The 15,969-nt window shown below is 35.8% G+C and overlaps 1 protein-coding gene and 1 pseudogene across 1 annotated transcript in view; one reads left to right on the forward strand and one right to left on the reverse strand.

Moving 5' to 3' along the window:
* Positions 1–15,969, forward strand: part of LOC122205887 — a 256,567-nt gene that overhangs the window by 178,627 nt on the left and 61,971 nt on the right. Inside the window, exons 73-77 of the mRNA XM_042914498.1 lie at positions 4,892–4,996; positions 5,651–5,704; positions 6,081–6,185; positions 15,036–15,089; positions 15,795–15,899. Coding sequence (XP_042770432.1) covers positions 4,892–4,996; positions 5,651–5,704; positions 6,081–6,185; positions 15,036–15,089; positions 15,795–15,899 — 423 coding nt within the window. The remainder of the gene's footprint in view (positions 1–4,891; positions 4,997–5,650; positions 5,705–6,080; positions 6,186–15,035; positions 15,090–15,794; positions 15,900–15,969) is intronic.
* LOC122206363 lies at positions 11,643–12,008 on the reverse strand (annotated as a pseudogene).

Consider the following 15,969-nt stretch of genomic DNA (forward strand, 5'->3'; position numbering starts at 1 on the left):
TCTCTCTACCCCTCCCTACTTGCATGGGTGAGCATGATCTCTCTCACAATAAATAAATAAACTTAAAAAAAAAAAAAACACGAACTTTAGTTTTTAATATGAAAAAATGAGCCACAGATGGGAAGGACATATTTGCAAAACACATATCTGATAAGGGACTTATATCCAAAATATTCAAAGAATTCTTAAAACTAAAAAATAAGAAAACAACCCTAATTAAAAAGTGAACATGGGCACCTGGGTGTCTCAGTTGGCTGAGCATCTGACTTCGCCTCAGGTCATGATCTCATGGTTTATGAGTTCGAGCCCTGCATTGGGCTCTCTACTGTCAGCACAGACCCTGCTTCAGATCCTCTGCCCCATCTCTCTCTGCCCTTCCCTTGCACACTCTCTCTCTCATAAATAAACATTTTTTAAAAAGTGAACAGAAGATCTGAATATTCACCTCACCCAGGAAGATATACAGATGGCAAATAAGGATATGAAAAGATGGTCAACATCATATGTCATTAGGGAATTGCAAATTAAAACAATGAGAGAATGCTACATACCTATTAGAATGGCTAACAAAAGGAACTCTTATTCATCGTTGGTGGAATGCAAAATGGCAGAGTCACTCTGGAAGACAGTTGGGCAATTTCTTACAAAGCTAAACTTAATCGGTATTACCATAAGATCCAACAGTTGCAAATTAGGTATTTACCCAAATGAGCTGAAAACATGTCTACACAAAAACCGCACACAAATGCTTATAGTAGCTTTATTCATAATTGCTGAAACTTGGACGCAAATAAGATGACCTTCAATTAAAGAATGAATAAACAAATGGTGGTACCTTCACATAATGAAATATTATTCAGTTATAAAAGGAAATGAGCTATCAATCTATGGAAAGACATGAAGGAATCTTAAATGCATACTGCTAAATGGAAGAAGCCAGTCTGAAAAGGCTACATACATATTGTGTTATTCCAACATATTACATTCTGGAAAAGGGAAAACTATAGAGACAGTTAAAAGATCAGTGGTTTCCAGGAGTTTACGGGGGGTGGCATAGGAAGGAGTGATGGACACGAGAGTCACAAGGGAATTTTAGTTCAGTGAAACTGTTCTGTATGTTACTGTAATGGTAAATATCTGACATATTGCACTTGTCAAAACCCATAGAACTGTATGATGCAAAGGGTAAACACAAAGGATATAGCTGGATCAGTAAGAGAAAAACATGTAGGCAGCTTCTAGAAGAATCTATGTGAAGGCTTCCTATGCTCTCCTTCTTATGAAGGGTCACACATAACATACTTTCCCTCCAGCAGCAAAAATGCAGTTTCACATGTGTGCCCAGGGAAGCCCATTAAGCCCTCAGTGCCCAAGGTTTTTTATTGGAGGCTTGTCACATAGGCACCCTCTGCCTAACAACTCTCAATACACCAGACTCCCAGAAGAAAAACAAATATTCACCATAAATCGCATTGTTTGCACGAGTCTAGGCACAGTGACTTAGGCTTATCAGTTGATATTGGAGGGAACATTCTGAAATCCGAGTTCCCATATGCCAGCCAAGTACCACCTGGCAAGCAGGCTCTTGTAAAGATCGCAGACTTAGGTTTGCTGTGTTAACTCTTTTCTGCACAGTCTATTTAATAAGATGATCTGCTACAGCATTCTCTCTAGTCATTATATCATCTATTTTACTGTGGACTTCTTCCTTTATGATAGCAATTTCTTTGAGCAGCATCAAAGCACCAAGTAATAATTACTACAAAAGTATGTCACCTATCCTTGAGTTTTACCAGTTTGAAATCTCTAGAAAGGGCAATGTTCAGTCACTTGAACCAATATTATATCAGTTAAGGACTTGGATCTTTCAAGAGAAACTAAACCAATTATTGCATATTTAGCCTACTATGTCCCTTTTCACTTTTAAGACAAGACCCACCAACAAATAATATTAAATCAGAGTGTGGTACTGAAGTTTCCAAATGATCTGTTTAGGATATGGACCCTTCTTGAACTACAGAAATTGTAATTACAGAAGTAGAATTCTTCTCTACCGGTGAAGGAAATAGAGTCCCTGGATTGAGAGTGTTACACCATTGATAGTAATATGGGGAGAAAGTAGCAATAGTCCATTATTAGTAACCAACTAGTCAAAACGATATTGGACAGTTTCAGGTAGCAGTAGAGATTATAATTGTATATCGTGCTGTCAGATTTAAATATGATCTTAATGTGAGATCTGAAGATGTTTTGACTAACTTTAGAAACGGCTGTTTCTCTGAAGCAAGGAGGATATAGCCAAGGCTACTGAATTAAGGGATAATCTATAATAAGCGATGGTCTTTGTGTATTGATGTGCTATGTTAATGCTCCTGAAGTGTCACCTGACCTCATGCACTGATAATCTAGAATGAATCAATCTGACTCTTGTCTTGAAGGGTACTCTCTTTCTCAAAACAAAAATTTCACATAAAGAGCAGTTTATAGTTTAAAATTATTATTAAACATACAAAGAAACAAGTCACCATGAGTAAGACCCCCATAATGAACAACATTTAGCAGATGAGCAGAGATTTTAGATTTTGGTTTTTTTATTTTTATTTTTTAATATTTATTTATTTTTGAGACAGAGAGAGAAAGAGAGCATGAATGGGGGAGGGTCAGAGAGAGGAAGACACAGAATCTGAAGCAGGCTCCAGGCTCCGAGCTGTCAGCACAGAGCCCGATGCAGGGCTTGAACCCACGGACTGTGAGATCATGACCTGAGCCAAAGTCGGACGCTCAACCGACTGAGCCACCCAGGTGCCCCGAGATTTTAGATTTTGGAATTATCAGACCAAAAATTATTAAATAAGCATGCTTAATATAGTTTAATAATCAAAAGAGAGGCTGGAACACATAAGTAAAGAGCAAGCAATTTGGTAAAGAACCAAAAAGACTTTTGAGAGGTGAAAATAGTAAAAATTTAAAACATTTGTCCATTTCTTCCAGATTGTCTGGTGTATTGACATATAAAATTTCATAATACTCTTTTATAATTATTTGTATTTCTGTGGTGTTGATTGTAATCTCTCCTCTTTTACTCATGATATTATTTATTTGGGTCCTTTCTCTTTTCTTTTTGATAAGTCTGGCTAGGAGGCTATCAATTTTATTAATTCTTTCAAAGAACCAGCTCTTAGTTTCATTTATCAATAATAGCCAAACTATGGAAATAGCCCACATGTCCATCAACTGATAAATGGATAAAGCAGATGTGTATATATACAGTGGAATAATACTCAGCCACCAAAAAGAATGAAATCTTGCCATTTGCAACAATGTGGATAGAGCTAGGGTGCATTATACTAAGTGAACTAAGTCAGTCATAGAAAGACAATACCATATGATTTCACTAAGATGTGGAATTTAAGAAACAAAACAGATGAACATATGGGAAGGAAATAAAAAAGAGGGAAAAAAACCTTAAGAGACTCTTAATGGTAGAAAACAAACTGAGGGTTGATGGAGGGAGGTGGGCAGGGGATGGGCTAAATAGGTGATGGGCATGAAGGAGGGCACTTGTTGGAGTGAGCACTGGATGTTATATGTAAGTGATGGATCACTAAATTCTACTCCTGAAACCAATATTACAGTATATGTTAACTAACTAGAATTTAAATAAAAATTTGGAAGAAAAAAAAGACACTGGACTATTACTCAGCCACTAAAAAAATAAATAAATATAATATTTGAAGGATTTATAAATAGCTGAAGAAAGAACTAAGGAACTTAAGAAATTACAAGGCGTATAGCACAGAAAGACAAAGAAATGGAGACTCTGAAAGAGAGGTTAAGAGACACTGAGGATAGATAAGAAAATCTTATATATATCTATTTGGAATTCCAGGAAGAAAAGAGAAAGAAAACAAGACAGAGGCAATATTTGAAGAGAACTTTCCAGAACAGATAAATAGTATAAATCTAATGAAGCCAAGTGACTCTTAAGCAGAATAAATAAAAAGAAATTTATACTAGACATATGCACTTGAAATATGCAACATACCTAATTTATGAACTAAAAGTTTAGGATTCTAGGCAGCAAACTTCAGAGATGCCCTTTACACTGATTTAAACAAAAGGCTTAATTAAACCAAAATTGTTTTTCCTTCTTAAAGTTACAAAAGTATAGTAATCAAAAGATTATTTACCATAAAAATAGTACAAAACAAAAATTATTGTGGAAGCCTGAGGCTCTGTTTTGAAACATACTTTTTAACAAGCATCACTATGTGTATTTTTATATATATTATATTAATTTTTAATTCATATTAAGGCATATAACCTTTGTACCTTTCTAGGTTTATGTGCCTAACATTATACTGCTCCTAACATAATTACAATTTCAAACCATCAGGAGAACTACTTACATTTCTATTTTGTGAAGAAAAGACCCAAATTATTATTTTATTATTTATATATTTATAAACCAGCCAAGGTGATAATAAATTTTAATTTTGGGGGGTGCCTGGGTGGCTCAGTCGGTTGAGTGTCCGACTTCAGCTCAGGTCATGCGTGATTGGATCACATTCATGAGTTCGAGCCCCACATTGGGCTCTGGGCTGGCAGCTCAAAGCCTGGAGCCTGCTTCAGATTCTGTCCCCCTCTCTCTCTGCCCCTCCCCACTCATGTTTTGTCTCTCTCTCTCTCTCAAAAATAAATAAACATTAAAAAAAAGTTTATTTTAATTTTTTTGTTTGTTATAGATTATGTGATTCTTAAGTACCGATGAAATTATCTTAATGGCACATGAGTAAAAATATTGCTAGTTAGCAGCATTTGATTGTAATCAAACTCACTAATTTTGTGTTCTTCGCAAGTTCTTTTTTATCACCATTTCTGTCCTTTCTAGGAAAGCAAATTGATGTCAGTGATGTAGACAGTGCTCTGAAAGACATGAAAGTGGAGGTCACAGACAAGGAATACTTTAATTTAGTAAAAACTCTACCAGTTGATGGTAAGGATTTAAAATATATATGTATACTTCAAGGGGTTTAGACTACTTGCCTGTGAGATTTTCTTCTAAAATGCTGTCAGATTGTTACAGGTTGTTTTGTTTTATTTAATCATTTTTGAAAACTTTTAACATTATTTAGAATAATTCTAAATAATTATTTTAGAATAAAACTAAAATTTTAGTTTTTATTTTAGAATAAAAACTAAGTGACCCAAAAAACCAGGGTCATTTCATTTTCATTATGGTAATCAATAGCTATTTCACTTAATCTTGCCAATAAGATATGTGTATTGTTGTCCTTGGTTCCATTAATATTCCTGAGAGTAAGTGGAAAAATGTAAAAATGGAAAAAGAAAGAATGTAAGGAAAGAAGTCAAGGGTAAAAATAAATCAAATGAGATATGTTTTATAAGTTTTAAACCACTAATCCTTGCCTTTTATGCAAAAGTGAATAAATTTGCCTCATTAAAAATCTTTCTCCAAACCAACTTTGTCATTATTTGAGAGGAAATTAGGTACATTTCAGAAAAATCATTAAAAAGTCTATTTTTTTTTGAAATTATGGAAATAGGGAGAAAATTGTAGAATATTTATTATTTAGGTGAATCTCCCTTATTATTTTTCTCTGACCGTGCATCATGTCTTTTCTTACAGCTGAAGGAAAGGTGTATCAAAAAAGGCTGCTGGATGGTGTGAAGGCTCTTCAAAGTGAGTGAGAAGTATGATGAGAAAGCAGATATATCTGTGATATTCTCTTATTTTTCATATACACTGATTTATTTTTATTACGTTAAAAATTTCACATGTGTATTTCCCAATATTTATGGATATGTGGTATATGCCATAAATCCCTAGGAAATTACCCAGCCCCTTTCGAACTTGCACTATGTTGATATGAACAACAAGATACAGTCTGAGGATGAGACTCTCCATCTAGTCTTAAAATTGACCCTCCTTATACCGTTGACTAGCTTTTACTGGACCTTAAAGTCTTCATGAGTAAAGTGATAACCATAATATACATGAATTAGTAAGGAGTTTTTCTGCATCTTGGTTGTTTTTATGATAATTTGTCTCTCCTAAGGAGGAAAGGTGGCTATGAATAACCTCGTCCCATTTCTGGAAAATATGGGGATTAAGCTGTCACACAAAGAACTTGAAGATTTTTCACAAAACCTACCAGTTGATGGTGAGCATTGCACATAAAAATGCATTCCCTTTAGGACAGCTTGGGTTTGAGAGTATCCATAGACCAGTGATAGTGTTTATTTAGTATCAACAGGGCATTTTTTAAAGGATGTGGCTGAATTCAAGTTTCACGTGAAAGTACATCCTGTCTCTTCTTTAAGAGAGTGTTCTACTATGAATAATTAAAATTGGTGAGAGTACTGACAAACAATTCTCAGATCAAAGAATAAAGAAGAAAATGAAAACAGAATGAGAAACATTTCAAAGAAACACTAAACAATAAGAGAACAGCCTATGATGAAGAATGATTCAAATTGACTAATGGTTGGGGTGCCTGTGTGCCTCAGTTTGTTGAGTGTCCGACTCGATTTCAGCTCAGGTCATGATCTCATGGTTCATGGGTTCAGGCCCTGCATCAGGCTCTGTGCTGACAGTGTGGAACCTGCTTGGAATTCTCTCTCTCCTGTTCTCTCTGCTCTTCTGCTGTTATCTCTCTCTCTCTCTCTCTCTCAAAAATAAATAAAAACATTTAAAATGTTTTTAATAAAAATAAATATAAAAAATAAAAATATTTAAAACATTGACGGATGGTTATTTCCAGTATATATGCCTCAGCTATTCTGATATAGTCAGAAAGACTAAAAAGGGATAGAGAGAAACATACTAAGAATTTTAAAAACATACTAGATATCAAGCATAATAATACTATTACAATATGTTATATATAACATGAGATTAAGATGTTGAAAATATTAATAAAATGAACATTTTTCCAGTGTAAAATAAATAAATTACCTATGTTGAGCAAAGAAGTGAAAAAAATCGAGAGACCAATAATAATAATTGCAAAAACCTATCAAATAATTGCATCTATCAACTGTCCACCACCACCTATCACTCTAACAAAAGGTGACAGGCACAGAGAGTTTTAGGAGTAAGTTCTTTCAATTCTTCAATTTATTTTAATACTATCTAAACCGGTCCAGAGGATTCCAGTTTGAGATGATGAAAAAACCAAAATCTGTCTAGTTTTTCTTTCCTCCAATACCTAACAAAGTGAACAAGAACAAAGAGCTACAGGCAGAATTGAAGGTCTGATGGGAAGCCCAAGAATACCATCCCATGCACAGATCTGTGGTTTGGTTAAATGTCTTTACCGAGTTCATTCTACTTAACTAGAGCAACGAACCCTGCTGGGACATTAAACCAAACCTCAGATATGGGAGCAGGGCTCACATATAATGAAGACCATGTAACATATCACCACACTCTCCGATTACAATAGAAGTGAGTAGAACAGTTTTCTTTAAATACATCTAGCTGAAGAAAGCTAACTGGTCTGAGATGCTATCAAAAGAGCAACTAAACATTGTTACATTAAATCCTGAGAATAAAATGAAAATCTGAACACAACTGCTGAAGTATATGCAAAATGAAAAGAAAGGATATGGCACCAATTCTAGCATTAGCACAGCAGAGAAAAATAGCAAAAGAAAAATAAGGAAAGAAGATGGAATGGAAGGAAGATAGCATGCAAAAAACAAATAACCCCATCTTGTAGTAATATAGTCAGTTTAACCTAAGGAACAACCAAAAAGAAGTACTTGACAATTAATTCATATTACAGAGCAATTTCATGGATTCAATAAAACTAGATCTCAGAATGGGAAGGTTACATAACATGGTGGCACTAAAAGAGACAGGGGCACCTGTATGGCTCAGTCGGTTAAGCATCTGACTTTGGCTCAGGTCATGATCTTGCAGTCCATGAGTTCAAGCCCTGCATCGGGCTCTGTGCTGACAGCTCAAAGCCTGGAGCCTGTTTCAGATTCTGTGTCTCCCTCTCTCTCTCTGCTCCTCCCCTGCTCACGCTCTGTCTGTCTCTGAGAAATGAATAAACCTTAAAAAAAAATTTTTTTATAAAAAAAAAAAAAAGAGACAAGGGTGCCTTGGTTGCTCAGTTGGTTAAGCATCCGACTTTGGCTCAGGTCATGATCTCATGGTTCAGTGAGTTCGAGCCCCTTGTTAGGCTCTGTGCTGACAGTTCAGAGCCTGGAGCCTGCTTCAGATTCTGTGTCTCCCTCTCTTTCTGTTCCTCCCCTGCTTGTGCTCTCTCTCTCAAAAATAAATAAAACATTAAAAATTTTTTTTTTAAAAAAAGAGAGAGACAAACCATGAAACAGATTCCAAATGATAAAGAACTAAGGGTTGTGTCATAGACTCTAAGTCTAAAGTTCTCTTTTGACCAGCAAAAGAGTGGACACAAGATTAAAGCAAGAGATGGATAATGTCTGGGGAAAAGACAAGAGCCCCGAATAAGGGCCCTTGCCCCATATTTATTCAGATCAGAAGGCTTACACCCAAATGTAATGGGTGTGTACAAAGAGACAAACTAGGAACATTAACTTGGGGACGTGAGGGAAAAGGGGGGTTTTGAAGATATACAGTGTTTGGAGTTTGGGTCAATATAAAACAAAATCTGGGCACCAGGCAGATGGGTAGATGGTTGTTAACAGCAGACAGGAGGCGCTCTTTATCATACCTGTTTATCTTTGCCAGCCTAGGGGATAAGGCAGATAGGGGAAATAACCTCAGGGTTAATAAGGCACCTTTTCTTACGTTAACCATCTCCCACTTCGGGCTGCTTTGCCTGCAGCACAGCGGTCCATAGTCCAATTCACCAATTTACCTAACCTGGCCCTATTCTCCTATGAAAGCAGATTTTCTGCTGTAGTACTAACTTGGGGGTGCTTCCACCCTGAATATCTAATCTTGCTCATTTCATATACCTATCAGGGGCGCCTGGGTGGCTCAGTCAGTTGAGCATCCGACTTCAGCTCAGGTCATGATCTCACGGTCTGTGGGTTCAAGCCCCGTGTCGGGCTCTGTGCTGATAGCTCAGAGTCTGGAGCCTGCTTCGGATTCTGTGTCTCCCTCTCTCTCTCTGCCCCTCCCCTGCTCATGCTCTCTCTCTCTCTGTCAAAAATAAATAAACATTAAAAAAAAAATTTCATACACCTATATATTGGGCACCTTTGCACCTTACCTATTTTAGGCCTTTGCCTCTCCCTCTCTATTCTGGGACCTCTGCACCCCCTCTCTATTTTGGGGTGTCTTGGCTCCTCCCTATTCCTGGCACCTTTGTGCCTCCCTATTCTTGGGGTGTCTTTGCACCCCCCTATTCTTGGAGTGCCAATCTAGTTTACCCAAACTTGGGTGTGAGCATTTTATGACTTTGTATTCCTTTATGCCTTGTTAACCCATTGGTGTAAACCTGGGGGATTCCTAAGCTTATCCCCACAGGGTTGCTGGAGGGAAGGTGGGGAGGGTGGGCTAAATGGGTGATGGGGATTAAGGAGGGCACTTGTGATGAGCACTGGGTGTTGTATGGAAGTGATGAATCACTAAATTCTACTCCTGAAAGTAATATTACACTATATGTTAACTAACTGGAGTTTAAGTAAAAACTTGGGCGCCTGGCTGGCTCAGTTGGTTTTAAGCATCCGACTCTTTTTTTTTTTAATTTTTTTTAATGTTTATTCTTTTTTGAAAGACAGAGAGAGACAGAGCACAAGCAGGTGTGGGGTGGAGAAAGAGGGGGACACAGAATCTGAAGCAGGCTCCAGGCTCTGAGCTGTCAGCACAGAGCCCAATGCGGGACTCGAACTCACGAACCGTGAGATCATGACCTAAGCCGAAGCCGGACGCTCAACTGACTGAACCACCCAGGCACCCCTTAAGCATCTGACTCTTAATTTCAGCTCACACCATGATCTCACAGTCCTGAGATGGAGCCTGGCTTCAGACTTAAGATTCTTTCTCTCCCTCTCCTCTGCCCATCCCCCTCTCATGCACACTTTCTCTCAAGATAAATTTTAAAAAAACATTTAAAAAAATTAATTAAAACTTGAAACCATAAAAAATAAAATTAAAAAATAATTAAATTTTAAAAATAAAACAAGGGGAATTGCCTAACTAAAGAAACAAAGTACTAAGCAATCATTATAGAATTACTAAATAAATTATAAACATCAAAGTAAAAAATAGATGTGGCTGAAATCTTATTGACAGACTAAGAGAACTTAAGATAATCACAGTAAAAGCAGAGGGAAAAGATGAATGCTATCAGGAATTTAAATTAAAAAAAAAAATTTTTTTTTAACGTTTATTTATTTTTGAGACAGAGAGAGACACAGCATGAATGGGGGAGGGGCAGAGAGAGAGGGAGACACAGAATCAGAAGCAAGCTCCAGGCTCTGAGCCATCAGCCCAGAGCCCGACGTAGGGCTCGAACTCGCAGACTGCGAGATCGTGACCTGAGCTGAAGTCGGATGCTTAACCGACTGAGCCACCCAGGCGCCCCAGGAATTTAAATTTTTTTTAATGTTTATTTATTTATTTATTGAGAGAGAGAGAGAGAGAGAGAGAGAGAGAGCAAGCGAACGGGGGATGGGTAGAGAGTTAAAGAGACAGAGAATCCCAAGCAGGCTCTGTGCTGTCAGCACAGAGCTCTATGAGGGGCTGAAACTCACAAACTGTGAGATCATGACCTGAGCTGAAATCAAGAGTTGGACATTTAACCACCTGAGCCACCCAGGCACCCCTAATGCTATCTGGAATTTAAGTAAAAACTTAAAAAAAAATATTAATGCTCTCTGGGAAGATCTTTTATGAAGACCAATCTTTTTAATGTAATTTACCTGCCTAGTATAAGTGTCCTAAGACGTATGTAAACCTCCAAATCTGTTTTGTCAGTGTATTTAGAAAATACACAAGAATCTTTATCAAACCTAAAAATATAAACTTGTGAGCACTAAAAAAAATTTTTTAATGATTAAAAGTCAGTCCTACCTCTAAATTTTAAAAGCTGTCAACTGGTCAGGAAAATACCAATGGATTTGCAGTCAGGCCATTCAACAGAGATCTAATGACTGCACACCTATTAAGAATACATTTCCCAAAATCCTCTCAGAAAGGCAACTGTAATGGAATTAGTTCTAACAGAAAAGATTCAAGAGAGTTAAGTGCAGAGTAGGATTTTTTTTCCTTAACAGAAAAGTGAGTGGAGCAGGTGAGTGAAATAGGTAAAGGGGATTTAGAGTAGAATTATCTTGATGAGCACTGAGAAATGTATAAAATTGTGTAATTAGGATATTGTACACCTAAAACTTACTGAATGTTAATTATACATGAATTTTTTAAAAGGAAGGGAAAAAGTAGAAAAATGACCCCCCCAAAAGTGATGGCTTCTCATTTTCTGTCCCCTAAAAAGAATACAAATAACACCATCTAGAGTCTAACATAGTGGCTTCATTTTCAAAATGCATCACTGTATTTTCCTCACAAGGCAGTTATACATTATAAACCTTAAGCATATAACAGTCACGTGATTTTTTTCCGTAAGTCCGCAGACTTCCACAAGCCTCCAGGAGCTTACAGCCAGACTAGTCCCGAGGTTTCACATATTAAAGCTTTCTCCACAGCCACAAGTTTCTTTTCTTGTTGGGGTTGTTGAACACAAACTCTTCAACTTAGACCAATTCTGTTCCTAAAAGTGTTAGCTGTGCTTTCTTTTTGATGAACACTCTGACTCCATCTTGAACAACGTCCCCATCGGAATCTACTTTTGTTTTGGTATATTCTAGAATATAAGAAAAGCTATTACAATCCCTGGTTTGAACACAAACTTTCCCACCTATGTGTTCAAACTTATTTTTAAGAAGTTGTTTACTGCTGCAAGTGTCAGAGTAGGGGCAGGTGGGTCGGCCTGCATCTTCCTTTTCCTCACAGTCCAAACAGTGGCTTGGACTAACAAAGTTAACATCATCTTCTTGGTGTTCTGGTGTCCTGGGCTGGCTATTGTATAATTTTCTAGGTAAAGTTTTGCATTTAAGGCAATGGATTTATTTTTAGGTATTTTTTATACTGTTGAAAATGGTATATTTAAATTTTTTTCTTTTTCAGTTTGTTGCTGATACATAAAAAATATTATTGATTTTTGTGTAATGACCTTGTACCCAGCAACCTTTCTATACTTTTATAAATTATAATTATCTGAATATCCTCCTGAGTTTTCTACATATATAATTATGTTTCCAAATAATGGCAGTTTTCTTTCTTTTCTATCATTATGCCTTTTATTTCTTCATCATGCCTTACTGCTTCAGTTAGAATTTCCAGTATAGTATTGTAAATGTGTTGATAGCGGACATCCTTACCTCATTTCTTTTCCTTTTTTTCTTTTAGAGAGAGAGAGAGAGAGAGCACAAGTGGGAGCTGGGCAGAGGGAGAGGAAGGGAGAGAATCTTAAGCAGGCTCCATGCTCAGCACCACACCTGATGTGGGGGCTCGATCTTAGGACCATGAAATTGTGACCTGAGCTGAAATCAAGAGTCAGATGCTTAAACGACTGAGCCACCCAAGAGTTCCTACTTCATTTCTTTTTTTTTAATTAAAATTTTTTTAATGTTTATTTATTTTTGAGAGAGAGAAAGACAGAACATGAGTGGGAGAGTGGCAGAGAGAGAGGGAGACACAGAATCTGAAGCAGGCTCTGAGCTGTCAACACGATGTGGGGCTTGAACCCATGAACCATGAGATCAAGACCTGAGCTGAAGTCGGACACTCAACCGACTGAGCCACTCAGGTGCCCCAGCCTGCCTCATTTCTGATCGCAAAGAGAAACATTTCCATATGTCACCATTAAGTATTACCTTATTGAAGTTTTATATATATAACTTTTATCAGATTAAAGGAGTTCCCTTCTATTCCTATTTTGCTAAGAGTTTTGACTTATTTCTTTCAACAATGTTTTGTAGTGTTTGAAGTATGATCTTTGTACTTCTTTTGTTAACTTTATTCCTAGGTGATTTATTCTATTTAGTGCTCTTCTAAGTGAAACTTTCCTTACTATTATTTTTGAATTGTTTATAGCCATTACTTTTTAGTGTGTTGAGATTTGGCTTTATAATCCAGTACATGGTGATTTTTGCTTAATATTCCCTATGTGAAAAAATATCCATTCTGAAATTATTGGGTACGGTGTTGCCTATATCTCCATTAAATCAACTTTGTTAAATTTCTTGTTCAAATATCCTAAAGTCTTAATGATTTAATATCTTAATATCTGCTTATTCTATTAACTACTGACAAAGATGTATCAAATCTCCCCCTGGGTGCCTGAATGGCTCATGACTCAGGTCATAACTCATAATTTGTGACTTTGAGCCCCACATCTGGCTCTGTGCAGACAGCATGGAGCCTGCTTAAGATTCTCCCTCTCTCTGCCCCTGACCTCTGCTCGCACACTCTCTATCTCAAAATAAATGAACTTTAAAAAATTTCGCTCAGTGTAATTTTGGATTTTTATTTCTCATTATAATTTTATAATTTTCTTTGTTTTTTTTGACACCATGTTAATACGAGCATACAAGTTTGGAATTATGACATCTTCATGGTGAATTAAACTTCTTTTTGTTATTACTAGAAAAGCTTTTTCTTAAAGCCTATTTTGTTTGATGTTAATATTCCTACTCTACCTTTGCTTAGTGTTTGTATGGTCTATACTTATCCATCCTTTTACTTTTGACTTCTCTGAATCCTTAGATTTCAGATATTTTAAATTCTTAAATTTTAGAGGCTTAGATCACTTCCTTGATGAATTTTACCTAGCATATAAGTAAGAAATAATTTCCACGTTACTCAACTCTTCAAAAAACATAAAAACAAGAAACACTTGCCAGTTTGATTTTTGGAACTATCATAATCTTTAGACCGAAGTTTGATGAAGACAACACAAAAAAGGAAAATCACAGGCTAATCTTTGTATAAACAAACAATGCAAAAATCCTAACCAATTACCATGCAAAAACCCTAAACAATTAGCAATCTGAAAATCATTTTTGCAATATTAGTAGTAATTATAAGATTACTGACATATTTGTGTTTAAATCTACTTTTACTGAATTCCTGTTTTTGTACATGTTCAACTTTCTGTTTCCTTCCATTCTTGCCTTCCTTTTGGACTAATTATTTTTTATTTTTCTTGTTAATTTAGAAGCCTCAAAGGTTATTGTAGAAATTACAATATGCATCCTTAATCTATCATAATCCGATTTTATTTTGGACTTTTATCCTCATTCAAGATGATACTGTTTTTGTTTTATACAATGTTTTCCCAGAATTATTTATATATTATCATTTCATTTCTTCTTATCCTTCCTTCCCTGTTGTCCTATATTGAAAGGGAACACTGAGAGCTAAGTCAAATAAAACAATTTTTTTCAGGCATCTGGATGCCTCAGTTGGCTAAGTGTCTGACTCTTGATCTCAGCTCAGGTCATGATCTCAGGGTTTGTGAGATCAAGGCCTGTGTCAGGCTCTGTGCTGCCAATGTGGAGCCTGCTTGAGATTCTCTCTCTCCCTCTCTTTCTGCCCCTCCCCTGCTTGTGTGTGTGCTCTCTCTCTCTCAAAATAAATAAACTTATTTATTTAATTAAAAAATTAAAAAAATATATTTTCAACCTGTACCTAAACAGTCATATAAAATTTTATAGCATCAGGAACCAAAAGAAATGTATAAATAGTTAACAGGAGAACAAAAAACCGACTATAAACAAAATAACAGAATCTGAATACAGGGAAAAAAACTGAGATGCATGAAACAAAGTGGAGGAAAAAACTTTAAAAAGCATTCTTATATCTAAGTAAATATGATGAAAAATGTAATATAATAGTCTGGAACTAAAATTCAAGATGATATCAATGTTCTAGTTGGGGGACAGGTATCATAAGTAGAGAAAGCAGAAGGAACAGTCTCATTGTTGGTCTGTGACTGCTTTTTGTCCTACAGGTGGTGGGAAGGTTGATCTGAAAAATGTGACAATGAAAATGAAAGAGTTTACAGGTGAGTTTATATGACACTGAAATCCTAATGCTTTATAATAAATTATATTTAAATTTTTATATTCCTAGTAGTCTATTGTCCATATTAATTTTGCCATTTACCCAGTTATTATAAAATATAAAATATTTCTGCCTGATAAAATCCATTTGATCTTGGATTATCTGTTTGAAAAATAAACTATAAGACTTGCTTTTGATAACATGTCCTATGTACTGTACAGATTTTTTTCTCATATATGTATATATGTCTTCACCTACATGTAAACAGCTAAATTTTAGGTAAGCACATGAATAAATAAGGTAAAGTTTTGGAAAGCTCAAGATAATGTGGTTTTGTCAACGATCAATTACATAAGTCAGTATAAGATCTCCTGCTGTAATCATTTCTTTTGGCAATTCATTATCCAATTTGGTAACTAGATTTTATTCTGTTCATTATCCCCCAAATTAAGGGAGCCTTTATTATATCAATAATTTAGGAACAAATTTGCTTTGACTTCTAATGACACACTGTATTTCCACATTCCATTTTACTTTCACTCTTTAATCCCCAACTGGGAATGATGCCATATAAGCTATTTTAAGTATATTTAAAAGTACATATCATATAGGTTAATAACATTTTCTTATGAACCTCTTAAACTTACATAATACTGAGTAATTAATTTCTATAATTTTCACCTATAAACCTTCTGTATTTTTAAAGGAGAAAAGATTGATGCCACAGATCTGAAAAACATTCTTGGAGACATGGGGATAGAAGTCAATGATAAGGAATGTCTGGAACTACAAAAATTACTACCCACTGATGGTGAGCTGCATCTGTGACCTCCAGAGTTCAGTTTAATGGTTCTATTTATGATCTTTATATTTTAAAGTGA

The sequence above is a fragment of the Panthera leo genome, chromosome E1 (assembly GCF_018350215.1).
Source record: "Panthera leo isolate Ple1 chromosome E1, P.leo_Ple1_pat1.1, whole genome shotgun sequence".
NCBI lineage: Eukaryota > Metazoa > Chordata > Mammalia > Carnivora > Felidae > Panthera > Panthera leo.